Source organism: Callospermophilus lateralis, chromosome 5 (genome assembly GCF_048772815.1).
Source record: "Callospermophilus lateralis isolate mCalLat2 chromosome 5, mCalLat2.hap1, whole genome shotgun sequence".
Classification (NCBI taxonomy): Eukaryota; Metazoa; Chordata; class Mammalia; order Rodentia; family Sciuridae; genus Callospermophilus; species Callospermophilus lateralis.
Window position 1 is genome coordinate 127,875,637 of NC_135309.1, and position 21,852 is coordinate 127,897,488.

General features: G+C 36.6%; 1 protein-coding gene across 1 annotated transcript in view; it reads right to left on the reverse strand.

Annotated features, from left to right (window-relative positions):
- Window positions 1-21,852, reverse strand: part of Parp8 (poly(ADP-ribose) polymerase family member 8) — a 173,275-nt gene that overhangs the window by 150,042 nt on the left and 1,381 nt on the right. The window contains exon 3 of the mRNA XM_076857302.2: window positions 21,643-21,697. Coding sequence (XP_076713417.1) covers window positions 21,643-21,697 — 55 coding nt within the window. The remainder of the gene's footprint in view (window positions 1-21,642; window positions 21,698-21,852) is intronic.

Consider the following 21,852-nt stretch of genomic DNA (forward strand, 5'->3'; position numbering starts at 1 on the left):
TCATTAAAGTATTAAACTATCAAATAGATTAATCTGTTAAGTTTACAGCTCTGATAATCTTCATCTCTAAACACTGCTACATTACCTAATACATTCTTTAATTCTAAAATAAGAATGTTAGGTGCTCTTTTTTAAAATGTTTGACTTAGTGATAGTTTCATAAAAAAATCTGAATCTGTCATACAAAGTAGATGTGTATTGTTTGGGTGAGAAAAATATAAACTCATTGAGCACTGATGACAACATAGGAAAAATAAAGAGTTCTAAATTTAGAAAGGAAAAATAATATACTAAGTGAAAATATGTGACAGAGATATTAGTCAAAGATCAACTCTTGCTGAGACTAGCAATATTATATCCCAGTACAATTACTCATTAAAATGGCAGTGTTAAAAATATGAATGCATAACATAATGAGGGCAGAAGTCACCCTAATCATTCATCTCTATATTCCCAATCAGGGCACCTGGTATAATATCTTCATTATAATTTGTATTCAACAAATATTTGTAAAATGAACAAATAAAGAATGAATGATGAGAGAAATGATAAACAGTTCTATCTCCTGGGAGTTCCCTGCACTACTTTCTTTTAAATATAATTAATCGTCAACATCCTTGTAAAATAGCCAAAGGGTAAATGTATTTACATTACTCTGAAATTGATGAAATCTATGAGAAGGGTTAAACAACTTCCTCAAAGTAAATAAAACATTCATAGTCCAGGGAGGATCAGGGTATTTGAATCATTTCCTATGTGGGTGACTTTCTATTTGAACCCCTGCTGCATTACCACAGGAACTCTCCTCAATCTCTGCATGATGGATCCCAGGGTTTTGCTGCTAATCTGTATTCTACCATTCCACAGCTTTTTAAAACTCCTTTTTCAGTCCTTGCCCCTCCTAGTCCACAAACACTGGGACCAAGGGTTTCTAGGTCAGTCTTGATTGAAGCTTTCTCTCCTGCCCTCCCAAAAGGTGCTCATACACACCTATTAAACCACAGGTTCCAATATTAGTTCAGGGGGTAAAAAAGGTCATCACACTCCTATCCAAGAGATCACAGAAAATCAGTTTACTGAAATATCCTTATTACTTTGTTAACCTCTGGTCCACAGATAACAGGATATAGATATATCTCATCTTCACTATGCATAAGGATACTATTTATGAACTGGAAGTCCAACACAACATCTAAGTGACCTAATTTGAAAATTTTATTTTTTTATTTTTTTTATTTTTGAGGATAGGTTTTGATGTTGAATTAGTCTTTTTTTTTTAATTTTTATTGTTGGTTGTTCAAAACATTACATATTTCACACTTTGATTCAAGTGGGTTATGAACTCCCATTTTTACCCCGCATACAGATTGCAGAATCACATCGGTTACACATCCACTGATTTACATATTGCCATACTAGTGTCTGTTGTATTCTGCTGCCTTTCCTATCCTCTACTATCCCCCTCTCCCCTCTCCTCCCCTCCCCTCTTCTCTCTCTACCCCATCTACTGTAATTCATTTCTCCCCCTTGTTTTTTTTTTTCCCTTTCCCCTCACTTCCTCTTGTATGTAATTTTGTATAACCATGAGGGTCTCCTTCCATTTTCATGCAACTTCCCTTCTCTCTCCCTTTTCCTCCCACCTCTCATCCCTGTTTAATGTTAATCTTCTTCTCATGCTCTTCCTCCCTACTCTGTTCTTAGTTACTCTCCTTATATCAAAGAAGACATTTGGCATGTTTTTTAGGGATTGGCTAGCTTCACTTAGCATAATCTGCCATCCATTTCCCTGCAAATTCCATGAGTTTGTCATTTTTTAATGCAGAGTAATACTCCATTGTGTATTAATTTGAAAATTTTAAATAGTATAAGGCCTCTAGGCTTAATTTGATAAAGCAAAGATTAAAGGAACACAGCCAACAAATATAATCTTTTTGCTATAAGACACAGGCAATATTTTTTAACTTAAAACGTGATATTTAAAATGCCAAAATTCTACATTTCTGCAGTAACAAGTTGGTTGTCATACTGAAGACCATTTCTTTCTCTCCAACAAGCAGAATTAGTATTAGCACATGAACTGAAAATGTTAAGTAACTATAAAAAAGTCCAAATGATTTCATTAAAATTTAGCTTAGCAAAATGTTGGTTTCACTACTTGGTAGATGACCTTTACATTCATATTCAGATGAACAATTAAAAAACAAAAGAAGTGGCATCAAATATTTGACATCCTTCATGCCCTGTCTGTATTCAGTAATGCTCTCAGCTCAGATCTGTTTTTCCAGGTTAAGAGCAGAATATAGCCACACAGGAAAACAAGCTTTCAATGGTACAGCCTTGATCAAAGAGCAAACTTTCTGTGCACTACCGCCTATATAGCAAGTGGTACTGTGTACAACACTTACACTTACTTAGTCAAACCTCTAAGTCAGAGGTGAAATAACTATAAATTAAGAAGAGAGAAAAAAAAAAACACAAACCATCAATACCACAAGATCATGTCTTTATATTCTCTCTCAGGTTCTTTAAGAATGTCTAGCATTTTGAACAAAATTCTAACAAGCGTTGTTTTCTGTTCACATCATAATACAAGCAATAAACTGGAAAAACAAAACAAGGTGCAGGGAAAAGGAAGGACAGGGAATGAGGTGGTTAAGTGCTGAAATGTACCTTAACCGTCTTACAGTACCCACAAGGAATAGTCTTTCTTTAATGATTATACAGAGTGGCTTGGGGCTGGAGATATAGCTCAGTGGCAGAGTGCTTACTTAGCACATTCCAGGTCCTTGGTTCAATCCCCAAATGCTGCAAAAATAAACTTTTTTTTTCTTTTTTTACTTAGTCCTTCAACTCACAGAAGCTTAAAGAGGTTAAAAGAAACTCTTCTGACTCCAATCTCCTCTACAACTTCAAAGGAGTTTAATTTTAGGTGGGATCAAATGCTTCACACTAGATGAAACTGAAAATATATTTCATATGAAGCTCTTAGATAATTTAAAACTTGTAAAATTAATAAATCAAATGTAAACTTGTGCTGTGGATATAAAATTGGACTGTGAACCATTCCTCCTCTTCACCTTATCAATGCTAAACATTTCATTTTAAGCACACAGATTCTAAAAAGCAATGTTTTAAAGTCACTAACCACATCAAGGATAATTAAACAGTTGTCACAGAGATCAGTAATCCAACAAACCTTCAAAAGTGAATGAGGGCTGGAGATATAGCTCAGTTGGTAGAGTGCTTGCCTCGAATGCACAAGGCCCTGGGTTCAGTCTCCAACACCACATTAAAAAAAAAAAAAATTCAAAGCCAAATTCACTTCATTGTAAGGTAAAAAAAAGGGGGGGGGGGATCTACAAATAGGAGGAATCTACAAATAGTGAGAGAACAAATTTGAATTGCTCAACTGAATTTTATTGAAACAATTTAAAAAAATTTTTTTTTAAGTTTTTAATGTATTTTTCATTTTTTTATTTACTTATATGCAGTGCTAAGGATCAAACCCAGGGCTTCACACATACCAGGCAAGCGTTCTACCACTGAGCCACAACTCCAGTCCCAAAACAATTTTTTTAAATGATAGATACTTGAATAATTAAGATCTTATTAAAAATTTCAAAAAAATAGTGATGAATCTTAGTGGTAGAGTGTTTACCTAGCATGTGTGAGGCCCTGTGGTTGATCCCCAATACCACAAAAAAACAATAATAAGCCGGGCACAGTGGTGCACACCTGTAATCCCAACAGCTGGAGAGGCTGAGGCGGGAGGATCACAAATTAAAAGCCAGCCTCAGGGCTGGGGATGTGGCTCAAGAGGTAGCGCGCTCACCTGGCATGTGTGAGCACCGGGTTCGATCCTCAGCACCACATACAAAGATGTTGTGTCTGCAGAAAACTAAAAAATAAATATTAAAAAAATTCTCTCTCTCCCCCCTCTCTTTAAAAAAAAAAAGCCAGCCTCAGCAACAGTGAGGCACTAAGCAACTCAGGGAAACCCTATTCCTAAATAAAAAACAAAACATGGCTAGGGATATGGCTTAGTGATTGAGTGCCCCATGAGTTCAATCCTTAGTCCAAGAAATAAAAAATAAAATAAAATAATAATAATAAAAGAAAATAATAATTTCTAATGGGATAAGATATATCCACACTAATACATATTCTTTTCAGTTGGAACTAAAACCTACTTATGTGCCATTAGGGAAATTATCTATGTAAATTAGTTTGAACTAAAGTTTCTCTCTTGAATTTATGAGCATTTATAAAATTTAAACTACTGGCAAAATTTCTAAAACACCTAATATATACATGAGCCATCAGGCACCAAAAGTAATTTCTGCTTGTTTTGGTGGCAATGCATTGATTACGAAAATCAGGCATGCCTTCAGGTCCTGACGAAATAGACAGAGCTACCTAAATGTGTGCAAATCTATCAGGCTTTACTTTTTTTGTTGAAATCCAATTTTATAATCCTTTACCATTTCTAACCGCCTGAATCCTAATATCACTTAGGTTTCCTCTTCTTAACGGTTAGTTTCTAAATTAATGCTATATGGAAGACTTACAAAAATTAAACATACTTAATGTCAGTAATGTTTTCTTTACTGAGTGTATGGGATCAATACACTTACGCTGGCATGGTGGGAGGGATAACTCACGTTGCTAACAAGTATTTCCCTTAAAGGAGACCGAGGGAAAAGTCAGCCTGGGCAAATTAAGGAGACCATGTCTAAAAATAAAAATATAAAGGGCTGGAGACATAGCTAAGTGGTAGACTGCTTGCCTAACATGCTCAACGCTCTGGGTTCAATACACAGCTCTGCAAAAAGAAGTATAGACTTGTGTGGGTGTGTGTGTGTGTGTGTGTGTGTGTATTTGTTTTGAGACATGGCCTCAATCACAGAGGTTGTCTGTGAACTTGCAATCCTACCTTCTGAGGAGCAGGGATTACAGTGTGGGCCTCCATGCCCATCTTGTGTGATACTATGTATCACAGAAAGACAGAAGCAGAGTGAATGAAGGAGCACTAAACAGTAAATTGACAAATAATCTCAAGTTCATTCCCCATTCCTGTTTCCCATCTCACCTGATATAACACCTCCACAACCACCATTCACTGTGACGGAAGGAAAAAACTGGAAGCTTGTAGAGATGTGTAGAGTATGAGCACAAGAGAGGGAATTGTACAATATATTATACAATATTATATATTATATATATAATTGGAAAATAAAGGGCACCAATCAGTAATTTAGGGTAATGAAGAAAGCAGCCTGACAATGAACCCTTGGGTCCCAAAATACCCTCTTCTCATAGAATCTGAACATTTTTCCCTTTATCAGACTGCTTAAAATAGTTTAAATTATCAAGCAGATATTTTACTTAAAAATGTAAATGTTGAGGCAGCCCAGGCTGGGCCTATCAATGTGCAGGAAGATTGCTCCAGCTACCCTTTCCTTCTAACAGCTTCTCCAGTTATTCTATATTCACAGTAAATGAGAAATCTGCTGGGGAAAATTTCAGAGTAATTTAGAAGCAGGAATTAGGAAATATTTGTATCTCTTTTGTGTATTCTATATTAATTATTCAAGTAAGCATTAATAGTTTTCCTCAAATAAACATTAACTCAGTTTTTACATTTTCTTGATTAAAAGATTCATGTTTTCTACCTATATATGTTTAAAATATGTATCAAGACAAACTTTCTCTGGAGGCTGAGGCAGGATTATCACAAGTTCAAAGCCAGCTTCAGCAACTTATCAAGGGCCTAGGTAACTTAGTGAGACCCTGTCTTAAAATAAAATATAAAAAAGGGCTGGGGATGTGGCTCAATGGTTAAGCACCCTGGGTTCAGTTATTAACAACAAAAAAGAAACTTCCTAACCACTGTTAGGAGGAAGTTGTGATATTTATCTATCGTTGTCATCAAAAATGAGAACTTAGCTCTCAAGAGAATATCTCACTTCATCTGGCTGTCATTCCTGGGTCACTAACACTGGAATCACCATTTACCCTATTGGGTAAAGCTACAAAGCAGCCCTGAAATAAAGATTCTCTTTTCCTTTGGAGAGGATTATCACATCAAGCCATGCAAGAAAATCCAGCAGAAACTGCAAATGCCATCAGAACATACCCAGTCTCTCAAAGGATGGGGAAGGCTGGTACATCATGAGAGACCTCCAAGAAAATGAGTCATGGCCTTGAAGTGGGTTTTAGTAAACTTTCCAGAGACACTATTTAATTTTCAATTATATATACCTCAATTAAAGAAAGAAAAAAAAATACAAAATTAACCAAGGAAGAAATGTAGACCAAAATTAGAATTTTTCAAACAAAAAAAAAACTATATATTCTGAAGCTGTAGGTAAAGATGAAGATTAGGAACACAGACCATGAGAAAGGAAAAGCATTATTGTAGGAATGCTGCAGGGATCTGATAAAGGCCAAAAGTGAGCCTAGAGAATCTTCAGACTGAAAATAACAAAGGTTTCAACCTGGACTTTGAAACACTGAAAATAAAGAATATACGCAATTAAAAATAATCAGTGTATGCTGTTAATTTTTTTTTACTTTTGTATATATTTAATGTAGTTTTTTTAATTACAAATCATTATTCAAGATAGTACATCTTACATTTTAGTACCACCTTAAATTAAGAAAATTTTCTCTTTTCAAATCAGGGTGAATGCTCACAAAATGGCAATTATTTTTCCCTTATTCTCTTGCTCATGTTGTTCACAGTCTCCAGGAACTGGAACTGAACTGGTGCTGAGAATAACAAGTGCTGCGTTCTTGGCATGGCCCTGTGCTGAACACTTGTCAGCATCTGTGCAGGAAAGGGTTAACTCAGCAGACCTGGGTACTCAAACCCTGCAAGTTCCTAAGAAAGAACTGTCTTTAGGACTAGCCTTTTTTGCAAGCTCCTAAAAAATGAGCTGTGAGCTCTCGGGATATTTTACTGGTAAGAGTGGTTTTGTTTGCCCAGGTTCTGGGCCACATAACACTGATCAGATAGTTTGTGCTAACAAAGGTGGTTTGCAGTGAAAACTTGTTTTTGCTCTGCGAGCCTGGATCTGAATAGCTAAAGTCAGTCACAAAGGTACTGCATATGTCTGGCTGACCCCACAAAAAGAAACCTGAACGCCAAGGCTCATGTGAGTTTCCCTGGTTGACAACACTTGCATCAGCAAATGCTATCACACTTTGATGCTGGGAGAATTAAGCACATATGTGACTCCAATGAGGGGACATCTGGAAGCCTGTGCCCAGTATCTCCCAGATTTTGTCCCCAAAACATCTGTCCTTTGATGATTTTAATTTCAATGTTTTCCTGTGATAAACCATGAGTACAGCAGATTTTTCTGAGTCTTGTGAGTCCTTCTAACTGAGCCATCTGGGTCATTCTGGGGTCCCTATACCCAGTGCACTATTCAAATCCAGAAAGCCCTGAAAAATTCCTGCCATTTCTCAGATGATAAAGTCATGACTCAGTGAGAATACGTAATTTCATTGATTAGTTAGGAGAAATAATGATATTAACTCACTGATTAGATATTAGCACTATAGAGTGTTATACCACTCTATTATCATGAATTATAAATAATTTTAAAATAATCTTAAAACTCACCCAATATTTGCAACTTTTCTTTCAAAAAACTTGCAATTTCATAAGCCCTGAAAATGTTTTTACTGTTTTGACTATAAATTCAGCCAGTAAACTCAGTCCAATTTGAATTCATAAGGAGTTTTATGTAGCTAAGGCACAGTAGTACATGCCTTTAACCCCAACTGCTGAGGAAACTAAGGCAGGAGGACCCAAGCTGGAGGCCAGCCTGGGCAATTTAGTGAGATCCTGTTTCAGAATCAAAACCAGAAAGAGCTGGGGATGCAGTTCAGTGGTAGAGAGCTCCTGGGTTTCAATTCCCATTACCCGCCTCCTATACATACACACACACACACACACACACACACACACACACAAAACCCAGAGGCACAAAACCAACTCTATATGTGTACGGTGGTTCTAAAAGCGGTAATAGAGAATGCAGTTTTGACACTTCTTTCCGAAAACATACCTCTCTCCCCGCCCACCAAAAAAAAAAAAAAAAAAAGATCTCCAAAGTAATTCAATTAATTAATGCTTCCCACCTCTGGAATCTCTAATCTTTTCTTTCATATTCTGTATCTACCTATCCACATCTACATATCTATCCAGATATATAGGTATATATTATTATATTCTTAATTATACTTAAGGTCTGAAAATGTAGTATACAATGTTATCTTTGTACTTTTGGGGCGGGAGTAGATCCTAAAACACATTGCAACTGCAACAAATTTTACATGTATGTGCATGTAAAAGAGGGCAGAAACATTTAAAGCAGGTCTCATTTAAGCTCAGTATTCAACAACAGAAACGTTACACCATCAATTCCTAATTGACTTCTTTTGAATAGTGACTAGTATTATTCAGTATTATTTCTATGGTTACCAGAAAACTATTAGGCATAGGGCTGAGGATGGCTCAGTGGTAGGTGGCATGCACAAAGTCCTGGGTTCCTTCCCTAGCACCACAAAAGTGGGAGGGAAAATTAGTAGGCATAGAATTTTTGTAGTAGTTACTAACATTTCTTGAAATACTAAATAACTATCCCTTGGTTTAGTTTTAAAATCTACATCTGAATAAAACTGATGGTAGATTTCCATTAATATAAAATATTAATTTGCTTTCATGCAATTAGACACATACCAAAACTATATTGGTTATCCATTTTAGTTTTGTGCCAAGGCACTTTTACTTAATAAAAAGAATTAGCTAATTTTACATTTATCTGATTCAAATTTATATGCTTAAAATTTAAAAAAAAAACTAAATTTTCTACAGATCAGAATCCTTATCTAGAAGTTGAAAATGTCTTGGCCTTAGACTTTTAAAGTACATTTAAAATATAACATTTTCCAAAATGCATTCCAGAGGCTAGAACTATCATTTCTCTGTTTAAAGAAGAAAAGAAATCTTTAGTGAAGATTATCTGCCATAACTAGATTTTTTTTCCCTGACAGATACCTACAGCTGAAAGGATTCTGGTCATATTAAATATCAAGAATTGAATACACAGGACTGGGATTGTGGCTCAGTGGTAGAGTGCTTGCCTTGCATGTGTGGGGGGTTCGATCCTCAGCACCATAAAAATGAATAAAATAAAGGTAGATATCAACGACGGTAGAGTGTATTAAAAAAAAAAAAAAAGAACTGACGACACTAGAAATATTTAATTAATGGCATAGGAAGTCAACAACAAAGATCACTGTAAATTCAACTAATGATTTCAAAAGATTAAATTTAAAGTTTTTCTTGGCCCATGTTTCATCAATATGGAGCAAAATTCAACCAAAAGCAGTAGTCTTATTGATATCACCTAATTAATACTCACTGAAATCACTATGCTAGACTGGTTTCCCCATAAGGACGTACTGCTCTAGAAAAACACAAAGATAAAAATAAATAGAAATAAAAAGAATTTGACTTACAGTGAATTATTTCAAACTTTTTTCTCAGCTGAGTAAAAATACATCCAACCATTCACTGTAGAAATCATTTCAAATTCTGTGGTGATAATAAAGTAATAACTGCTTTTCAGCTGAAGACTTTTTTTTTTCCTGCATGTCTAGCTGTGGTGCATTTTAATGAGAAATGATGACTGCATAGCTTTTATTCATCGGGCAGATTTCAGCATCCAGCTTAGTTCTCCCAGTCAATCTAAGACTCTGCTCTTAAGAAGATCAATGATGTGCACTGGTTACTGTGGCACATTTCTATAATCCCAGCTCCTAGGGAGGCTGAGGCAGGATTGTAAATTCAAGGACAGCTTCAGTAACATAGTGAGGCCCTAAGCAACTTAGTGAGACAAAATAAAAATCAAAAAGGGGCTGGGGACAAAGCTCAGTAGTAAAGCTCCTCTGGATTCAAAAACAAGATGAATGACATTGAGACATATGGACTGGAAAACTATAGAGCTTTATAACAAAGAATTCATTCAGCTAAGATTCTGCTCACTGCCTTTCAAATTAAGAAGCCTAGAATCTGCTGGGCAAGGTGGTATGCACCTGTAATTCCAAAGACTCAGGAGACTGAGTGAAGCAGGAGGATCACAATTTGAGACCAGCCTCAGCTTCTTCACAAGATCCTGTCTCAAAATTAAAAAAAATAAAAAAGGCTAGGGGTATAGCTCAGTGATGAAGCACCCTTGGGTTTAATCCACAAGTACCTCTCCCCGACCCCCCCCAAAAAAACCCTAGAATTTACTAGAGGCGCCTGTTATCCTCCTGAATCACAAAACTGAAAAGCATTCCCATATAACACTTCTACCTGGGCTAGGAGTTTAGCTCACTGATACAGTACTTGTCAAGCATACACAAGACCCTGGGTTTGATCCCCCCTTCACTGTGAAAAAAAAAAAAAAAAAAAAATACTGCTACCTTAAAAGGAATCATTCAAAATATCTGCTTCACCTTGGGTCCATGGGAGTATCCCCAAAAGCTCTATGACCAAAACCGCCTAAGAAAAGGAAATCTGCTTCCTGACTAACAGGGAGTAAGTCTGAGAAATGTTTTTGAATCCCTCACAAAATTTCTTGTTTGGTCACTTAGGGAAAATGATTTTACCAAATAGATACCCTTATTGATTTTTTAAAATGTAATTTATCAAAGAAATGAAATATTTAGACAAATTCCAGATTTCCCTCACCATAAACTTCTCCAAGGTATACTCTATCACAGTTTGCTCACTAAGAAACTCTGCTGCAGTCAAAGTGACAGAATTTAAGAAGACATAATGAGTACTGCTGCTACACAAAATCATTATCTATCTAACACTTCCTTATGAGTCTGACTTCTAATAATGCTGCAAAGAGGGCTCTGCTAACATCGGGGCTTTGATCAGTAAGAACAGTTGAGAGCCCTTATCATAAATGGATATAGCATAACTAAGGAGAGAGAGACACCCAAAGAAATAAATCCTCATGCAGAAGTCAGCAGCAAGAAATGCCAAATGCATTTTAACCGAAGCCTTCCCTGTCATCAAGCAACTTCTATAAATATTGCTGAAAATAAATTCTTCAGTGCTCAATAAGAATCAGTAATTTCAATTTCCATTACACTGTTGTTTACCCAAAAACTATTTTTAATGAATAAGACTCAGCAGAGTTTGCCAAAGTGTTTTCCACAAAACAACTCTCTTGAGATGTCCCAGATCTGTAATCAAATAAGTCTGAAAAACTCTGATACTTCATTCACCTCTTGGATATGCATAATGCACAGTTACATAAAAGACTCTAAAAAACTAACCCATTAAAACCGTTAAATATTGTTTAAGTATTTCCCTGACATTTTTGGCCACAACCCTAACACCTAATTAAACAGTTTGGGAAATGCTATCACAGAATATAGAAAATATTACTCCATTTAATAAATACTATAAAATATTTACTATGTTCAAGGCATTCTGATAGGAACTAGGATTCTAGTCTCTAAACAAAATACTGACTTATTAAAATCTGACTTCCAACAATTGAGGCTATATACTTAATTTTTTGTTTGTTTGTTTGTTTGCTTTCCATTTCTGAATGTATTTTTTTCTTCATAGAAATGAAAAGCTAACAAATACAGCAGTATTATTCTGTTCCTCGGTTCTATATATTAAATACAGTAAATATTTTATAAGTGATGCTTGAATCATCACCTGAACTTGTTTTTTTTTTAATAAAACAATGAAAATAACAACCACAGAAGTTCATAGCTGACTGACAAATCCATCTTTTCAATCTACATTTCAAAATGTTCAAATATAAACCTTGAGAAGTCAACTGGCACTTGCTCTCTGCTAATTCCTGCACAGGGAAAGTTCACCCGACTGTACACAGATTTCAATAGATGTCTCCCTTTTATATTTAATGTTGAACTATTTGTCATTCTCCATTTAATACCAAGAGGGCCTCAGCCACAAACTGGAAATCACGGCTATGCAAACAAACCACACCAGAGACTAGTACTGCTGTTTTTGTTTTCATTAATCTGTAATGGATGGGACAATCTGCTCACCTCTTATCCCATCTATCCTCAGACTTCACTGTTCTCTAATTCTCACCTCATTCTACTAATGTTCTCATTCTATCCTTCTTATGTATAAACACATTATATATTCTAATAAACAGAAATACCACTTGTGAACAAGGGAAAGATAAAATGAAGTGGATTCTGTGATAATACAAACCACGATCTTCATATCCAAAACAACCATATTGTAAATGCAGATGTTATCAACAAACCTTGAACAGCTGCATGCTAAATTAATTAAACTGTTGTTGAATGGAGATGGGGAGGTCAATAAGGAAACCAAAGCATATTGATATCTGGAAGCCGAATAAACAGATATGAATGGGTAGGGACAATGGTTCTTACAAGCCAAGAACAGAAATTTAAGGTCAATGTGGAGAAAACTGTGGTCATATTTGAAAGCTTCTGAACAGACACAAATGATCAAATTATATCTAAAACAGTGATTGGGAGCTGGGGTTATAGCTCTGTGGTAAAGCACTTGCTAAAAAAAAAAAAAAAAAAAAAGCAGCTGGGAGGACTAAGACAGGAGGATCACATGTTCAAGGGCAGGCTGGGCAATATAACAAGACCCTGTCTCAAAATAAAATAAAAAGGGCTGGGAATGTGGCTTAAAGTTAGAAAACTCCTGGATTCAATCCCCACTACTAAGGGGGTGTGGGGGGGGAGATTTCAGGTATAAATGGTCTGGATGGGTCAGAAGCTGCAATCCCAGAAATTCAGGAGGCTGAAGCCGGAAGATTACAAGTTCAAGACCAGCCTCAGCAATTTAGTGAGGCCCTAAACTACTTAGGGAGGGCTGGGGATATAACTCAGTGATAGAACTCTTGCCCAGCATGCATGAGGTCCTGAGTTCAATCCCCAGCACCACCCCTCACCCCTAAGTAAAAAGGACTACTTAAGTAAACAGTCTCAAAATAAAAAATAAAGAGGCCAAGGGACATGGCTCAGAGTAAAGCATATTTGACAAGGCCAATGGTGCATGGACTCAGTGTTGATGTGGGAAGGGATGGCAACTGGCAATGCTGCCAACAAGGATTTCAGTGAGGTCAGCGTGACTAGAGGAAGGGAGGGAGAGGAGGGTGCCATGTGAAACTTGAGACTGTGATCCCCACACCTGGTTCAAATGAGACTGAGCAGAGAGAGGCTGTGGAGAGAAGCTTCTTTTACAAAGGAAATGAGGGTGTGTTTGAACATGCCAAGTTGAGGGGAAGATGACAAATATTCCAGGGTCCGTGTCTACTCATGTAATGAGATAACTTGAGAAAACAAAGTCAGAACTAAAATGGGAAACATGAGTCTTATTAATAAAAAACCTTTTACTAGCCTTTCCTGTGGGAGATATAAAAATGGGATTTCAGAAATTTTAGAGAAAGAAAGGGATTACAAGTCAATAACTTGGCTAAATCAGTGGCAGTTATCGTAATGCAAGATTTATCTACAAAAACAAATCTGGGCAGAGAATTACAAAACATTTTTAGAATTGATGAAATTTCACTTAAATGTTTTTTTGTAAATGCTAGAGAGAGTAATGATGGGGAATTTAAATGGATTAGCCAAATATTTGCATAAGGATTCCACAGCCAGGGTACATAATTTTTCAGCTATGCATAGCACTGGTCTTAGGAACTTTCCTTGCCAAACAGTGCATTTTCAGCACTGCCCTTGGCAAACATCCACTGGCAATCCCTCCCCATCCCCAAACATTTCCAACTATTCTAGTCATGCCAGTTAAACCAATGCCCCTTAAACCTTACATAAACATTGACTTTTACTGCAATTTATTCCTACTCTGTCTGTTGCTAACTCAAAGTTACATTCATTACTCTGGCCTCAGTTTTTTTAGCTATAAAATGTGTATTAACTTACAAAATGCCTCTTTGTCTTGGAAGCCAGGGATGAGGTAATGTAGAGAAGAAGCACAGCAGAGACTATGCTCAACAAATACCATTAGTGGTATTACTTTCATCCATGAAATAAATGAACTTTACATTTTGTTAATATATAAGCTTCAATAAAGCTATACCTGGGTTAAATTGGTGGTTACTTTAGATCAGTGGTTTTAAACCTCATTTAACAATGAAACCCTCTTTAAAAATTTATACAGAATTTTATACAGAACAGAAAAGAGAAGCTGTAATTTAAAAATGGATATGAAAATCCAGATCCTCACCACCTCATTCAGCTTCCTTCACACTCTCTTCCCAACTTATGAGGTAGCTTTCCAGGACTCCAAGGAAGACACTTTTTAAAGTCAGTATTTTGGATAACTAATGTAACATGAATTTATGATCAGCAAGTCCCAAGTGCCAAGAAGAACATGTTGATTTTTTATTTTAAAAAATGATCACTCTTTTCATTCTGACACCTTGAAGAATGCTTGATGATTTCAAAATAATGCATATTCCAAGACTTCTAGAATGAGAATTTCTACACTTCTTTCATAATGAAATTGATAAATCTTTTTAAGATGATGGAATTGTTTCTTTCGTTTTCCCAGTCCTATTTATCTTGGCTGCAAACTCAGGGATGGGATAATGTAGACAAGGAGCACAGCAATGATTTCCTTATCCTGAGCACACATATACTTCTCTTTTCTAAGGAAGTTCAAAGAAAACAAATGGCCTTACCTGTCTCTCCCTGCTGCATTCCATGACGTGTGGAATTAACACTTTAAGGGCCCAGGTGACTAGAGCCTTCAGAAAGTTTGCTTGACTTTTAATTTTTTCAAAAATTCAATTTTAATATTTTCAGCTGAATGAATTATATTTATAATTCAAATTCACCAGTGCACCAAGGTTCCATAATGTCCTATTATTTTAAACTATTATTATCTGTCTGTCCCTGAAAACATTTGAACATCCACCCAGAGAACAGATTTTATAATCTGGCTAGGCAATTTCTGTCACTATGGATCACATGAAATTCTGCTGCAAGAAACATCACCATGGGGCTGGGGTTGTGGCTCAGTGGTAGAGTACTTGCCTAGCATGCATGAGGCACTGGGTTCAATCCCCAGCACCACATAAACAAACCAAATAAACAATAAAGGTATTCTGTCCATCTACAACTAAAAACATTAAAAAATATATAGAAAAAGAAAGAAAGAAAGAAACATTACCGGTTTGAGGGCTCTTTGGGTCATTTAGTTTAGGAAATTCCTTGTTGCCTGCCACATTCTTTAACATCACTGAATATTCATTCAACATCTACTTATTGAAAAATAATATTATATTAGGCAATGTGCTAGGGGATGGAGAAACCACAATGAACAGGATAAAGTTCCCATCCCTAAAATCAAAATCAAAATCAAAGAGATGTAAACAGAAAATTACAATACAGACAGTCCTTGATATATTACATTTACACTTAAAATTTTTCTACTGTATACAAGAGCAATACAGATTTAGAAAAATCCATACTTTGATTTTTAAATTTTGATCTATTCCCAGGCTAGTGATATGCTGTGTGATACTCTTACAATGCTGGGCAGTTCCAAATCAGCCACTTAATCACAAAGGGAATCAGTGCTCTGCAGTGTGCTGTGTTGCTATGATTGGATATATTCTACGCTTTCTCAATGTACCATATTTTCAACTTACTGTGGATTTTGCAGGACTTCACATGCACTGAAGCATCTGTACATTGTGACAACATAGTTTTAGAAATATCTAATAGAGGCTGGGGATGTGGCTCAGTGGTTAAGTGCCAGAGTTCAATCCCCAGTACTCCCTGCCAAAAAAAAAAAAAAAAAGAAAAGAAAAGAAATACCTAACAAAATTATATGGGGCGGTGGGGGAGTAGGGAGGTGCCAAGAAGGACTTCTCAAGAGAATTTGGCTTAGCAAAGATCTCAACATTCAAAAATGATTATTTGTTTCAAAATGTGAAAAGGCCCAGGAGAAAGAGGTAGCAAGTGTTTTGAGGAATTTTGGAAAGTACAATCAGAGGGCACACTTCAAAGGATGCCAGTGTATCCACAATCACATGGAAGAGTGTCTATTTGTACAACAGAGGTGTACACAAGCAGACAACCCCAAATATTCTGCCAAATATCACATTTCAAATTTTATAACGACTTTTAACATAATTATCTGAATTCTTATAATGCACTCTTACCCCTTAACTGGGAAATTACCCATTTAATAAACATTCATGCTCATATCCTTTTTAAAAGAAAAACATAAATATTATATTCTTGCATAAAAAAGTGAGGGGTCTAGAGACGATAATATTTTATGTGCACATAAAATTACAAAAATTCTAAAAGCATAAACTCTAATACAGAGAAATCATGGTTTTTAAAATTTCTTTTTCTTTTGGTACTTGGGATCAAACTCCGGGGCACTTTACCACTGAGATACATCCTCAAACCTTTTTATTCTAAGACAGAGTCTCACTAACTTGCTTAAGGTCTCACTAAATTGTTGAGTCTGGCCTCAAACTTGTGATCTTCCTGCCTTAAACCTCTGGTGACTCTGGGATTAGAGGCCTGCACCACTGCCCCTAGCTTTTTCTTTCTTTTTGGTATATCTTATTCTTTTTTTTTTTCCAATCAACAATTCTTATTTGTGTTTTTCAAAACTTCAAAGTTCCATTCTCACAATCTTTTCTTGGCTGACAGCTCCCAGAGAAGTCAGCATCAGAACCTCAGGGCTCCCCTCACTCTTACCTTGATTTTGATAACCACAGGCCCCTAGGACTCAGTTTCCCTATCCCCTCTGTAACTGTCACCATCCATCTTAATACCTCCTATTTCTTCTACCACTAACTCCATGTCTGACTACAAGTAAGATGAAGAACCAGAACCCCAACCTTTGGAATTTTAAGGAGTTTCCTGATAATCAATAAGAGAGAAAGAAACAGGAGATCATAAGCATCACAAATTATGAGGAAGAAATGAATTCTGAATTCTTCCAAATTGTGTACAGTAGAGGCCTGTTCTTGGCAAACCTCCTGGGAGGAAGTGTTAGAGTCTGTAAACAAGTCAGGATGGCGCCTGGCAAAATGCCAGAGGGAGTGGTTTGTGAAGTAACAAAAGTGAGCCATTAAGTGTGGAGATTCCTTATTGGTTGACTGCTCTATCGAGTTTATGTTAATTAGATAAGCTGTGTGGAATGTATAAATACTGCTCCTGTCCTACAATAAACGGCTTCCACTCCTGCTGTATAACGTCAACATCCCCCCCACCCCCCCACCCCAGCTATTTTGCTGCAGCCAGACCGCAGCAAGGAAGGACCAGATAAAAAACATAGCTGTTGGGCTGGGGTTGTGGCTCAGTGGTAGAACGCTTACTTAGCGCATGCGAGGCCCTGGGTTCAATCCTAAGCACCACATAAAAATAAAAATAAAAATAAATGAAACGACTCACTTAAAAAAAAAAAAGACCACAGCTGTCTCTGTACCTCTGATGGTTGTAGAGTCATTCCAAGGAATTTGGCAATCAGGGATGTTATTAGATCCACTGCTAGAGTTAAGTATTCTTAAATATGCACCACAGGTTTTCAAACTTAGGTTGATGCTATTAATAAATTCATAATATTTAACCCCATTTTCACTAAGTATTTCTCAACCAACTGAAAGGGTAAAGTTTCTTTAAATTCCTCTGCTACGCCCTGAGGCAACACCCTACTGGCTATTTTGCTGATTCATAGCCTAGGGCATACAGGGCCCAAACCAATCAGTTTGAATATGTACCCCGCTTAGGAGTAACCAATCACCCCTGCCCCATCTGTTCCCGCCAATGAATGTACCAATCATGTCTCAGAATTGTTGTTCAATTTTCCAGCGCCTCATGATGATTTGTTCTGATGTATGCATAGCCCCCGCCCTCCTCAAAAAGTGTACTTAAGCACTGCTTGACCTCTGCTCTGGGCTCTTGGCTGCTCTGCCTTCTGGAGTGAGCCGGGAGCCCCAGCGCGTTGGAATGGATCCTCAATAAACCCCCTTCTGCAAATTGCATAAAGTCAGTCTCTTAGTGGTCTCTTCCTCCGACGTTTCGCCAGACCCTTACACAACAAATATCAAAATTACAACTCTCAACTAAGTATCTGCTTAATTTTTTTAATGTTAAAGTGTCTGCATGCTCAAAAAGGTTGAAAACCCTAATGTACATCAAGAACCACAGGTTCCAGGAGTACAATACAGCAGATCTTAAATCATGGCTCTGTTGTTTGAGTGAATTCCACCATGCATATTAAACTCTGAGGCTCAGTTTGCACATCCAAATCTAAGAACAGTAATTCTATCAATCTTCCTATTGGGAAAAATTAGATTAACTCAGTCTTTGAGCGGACAATTTCTCCCCCTCACTCCTCACCTAAAGTCCAAAACACAACAGCAGATGTTAACAGGCACCTTGCCCCTCAGAGGACCACCAAATAAAAGGCCAATTTACTAGGCCACAGGTCAGCCCTAATTCAATAGCCTCTTTGCCATTTCCTGTTCTCCAGAGAAACATTTTAAATGGTAAACATTAATCATTTTTAGAAATTAATAATACCAAAAAAATTAAATACAAAATATTAAGTATTTAAAAATTAATAATACAGGGACTGGGGTTGTGGCTCAGTGGTACATCACTTACCTATTATGAGGCACTGGGTTTGCACCACATATAAATAAATAAATAAATAAGGTCCAGGGCTGGGGATATAGCTCAGTTGGTAGAAAGCTTGCCCCAAATGCACAAGGCCCTGGGTTCAATCCCCAGCACCACAAAAATAAAGATCCATCAACGACTAAAATATACTTTTTAAAAAAATTAATAGGTCAAAAACTTTTCAGTATTTCTTTTTAGTAGTAACACAAAAAATCAAATTTTATAACAGGATGTGATTCATAGTGTGAGAGAGGAAATGGTATGTTATTACAACTTGAATTAAAAATTATTCTGGGGGCTGGGGTTGTGGCTCAGTGGTACAGCGCTTGCCTAGCATGTGTGAGACACTGGATTCAAATCTCAGCACCACATATGAATAAATAAAGTCCTCTGACAAACTAAAAAAATATGTTTAAAAAAATTATTTTTGAAATATGCTCTGGATGATTCAGATGAAAAGGCAGTAATCCAATTCAAGATAATCATGTACTATTTCTCCATAAAACTCCCACTTCATTCAAAGCTGAACTAAGTCTAATTTACCTGAAAGGACACTATTAATCAATATTATAAGGTGGAAAGCACACAGAACACAGAATCAAAATATAGCAGGATTATTTTAATTTTAAATGCATGGTAGTATTCACTCAGTATGGGAAATAGATAATATTATTTTGTTTTCTTTGTTTTGGGTGGTATTGGAGATTGAATCCATGGGCAAGCTAACCTCTGAGCCACATACATCCTCAGCCCTTTTTTCTTTTATTTTAAAAATAAAATAAAATAAAAACTTAAGGTCTCCGTAAAATTGTCCAGGATGTCCTTGACCTTATGGTCCTCCTGCCTCAGCCTCTTGAGTTGCTGGGATTACCAGCAATTACAGGTGCACCACCATACCCAGCTAAACATCAGTTTCTAATACAGGTAATGAAAACAATATATTTTAATTTTTAGGAAAAAAAGTGTCTCGCTGTCCTCAAGTACAAACAATAAAGATTATCTAACATACTATGTATACTAAAACAAACTTTTGATGTTGTACTGTAAAAGAAGTTTGAGAAGACTAAACAATCATGCAGCTTCACCAGTTATCTTTCTTCATTCACCGTCTGTTCCACATTAGATATCAAAGTCCCAAGAATTTAAACCAGGGAAAAAAGCAAAACATTAAACCTTAGGAAAATTACATAAAAAAGGAAACATTTCTTTAAGAACCACCTTGGTACTTGCTCCAACAGTGAAAACTGATGTTATCTTGATTAGTTAATTATTCATCCCAACATGCAGGCCTTACTCCTGGAGGCATCCATACCTTCTCCACCTCCAACTTTGTGAACTGCTAGTTCAGTAACTTGCTGATAAAAGATCTTAACTGCAGTATTTAACAGATCTTAGAGATTAAGTGTGTGCTTTACCCCCTCATTGTACAGACAAGTAAACTAACACCAAAAGAACTAAAGTATCTTACAATCAGAAAACTGGTTAGTTGAAAAGCCCACTCATTCCTGTGCACACATTCCACTAGAACAGCTACAATTCTGACAACAGAGAACCCAGTGGATAGCCACTCGATTGTGTGAGAATGTTTTCAATGGGCCACAGGGCACATTTAAACTGTTAAATTAATACAGAGGACATCAGTCATTTAAAATCTCCTTTGGATATTAAATGTATAAGTGGTATTAATTTAATCAAATATAATCTAATTTAACTTTGTCCATTCATTATAAAAATGATGGCACACTACAAAATTTAATGAAGTAATTTTACTCTTTCCAAAAAAGTGGCTGAAATTCAATGATTCTCTGCTGTATTTTCAACTAGTAAATAATATACCCAACCTGGGGCTTAGATGTACCATCTATAAGGGAAACCTGATAACTTTTTCATTAAAGTTTTCTGAGCTGTGGAATACAGATCATAACTGTTCTAAAGATTCAAATTAATATTAAGCTATTAAAAAGTATTTACAGAAGAAAGTGGGTTTTTTTTGTTTTGTTTTGTTTTTGGGGTTTTTTTGCAATTTATATGTCCATAAATGTTTCCATTAGCTAAGAGATATTTTGGAATGTGGTCAAATGATATTGAATGTCAAGTCCTAACAGCAGGGCTGAGCTGAGTCCCCCTTAGGCTAAAATCTGACAGTTTTTCTACATGGCCATTGCTTTTTTAAACCATGATTGTCCCTAAAAAGTATTAGGAGAAAATCCTTACTTCACAGATGAAGACACCAAGGTATATCTGAATTGCTACCTTTCAATTTAACTCTACCTCCTCAATAAAAAATTGGATTTGGGCTTGTTTCAAGCTGACAATTTACCACTAAAATGTGTATCTCTCATTCTTCCCCCAAAGATAGAAGTCATCCAGTCCAGTTACACATAACTCTCCGAATTCTTTCCTACAATTAATGTAAAAATTAAAGTACCACTCCTTAAAAAAGAAAGAAAGAAAGCGAGCGAGCTGTGTGTAGAATTGGCAGGCTACATGTTTATGTCAAGCTTCAGAAAACATGGAAACATATAGCCACAACTCACCAGGAAAATCACCACGTGTGATCAAACTATTTTGTGATATTTTGTCTTTTATGCATTTCACTTCATACCCAGCATTCCAGCTTTACACCGGCTCGCTGTATCAACCACAGAATGCCTCAAGAGCAATCTACTACTGTAGCAGAACAGTTTTAACCGAAGAGTTCCGCTCACAGCCCATAGAGTGGTTTTAGAAACACTTCAAACATATTTATTATCTCTCTGCTACGTAAAACGTGGGGACATCATACTTGGGACCTGGCTAAAGAAGAGCGGCAAGAATTAAATACACAAGCAAACAAAATACCATCCCCGAACACCGAATACGCTAAGAACAAAGGAAACACAAGCGTGTGAACAGGAAATGAAGCAACTCTATCCACATAAATACCTTTTGGGGCCGCCAACGTAGGTGAAAGTAAAGGTGGAGTCTGAGTATCTGAAATCTGAAACGGAAAGTCCGGTTAAAAGCTATCCCTCGACTGGATTTCTTTTAACCCCAATCCTGACTTGAACTCCTTATGTACCGGAGCTTAGGGGAGGCCTGGACCCGCAGGAGGCGAGGGCTGGAGAGCCGAGAGGTCTCGGCTCCCCGTCGCAC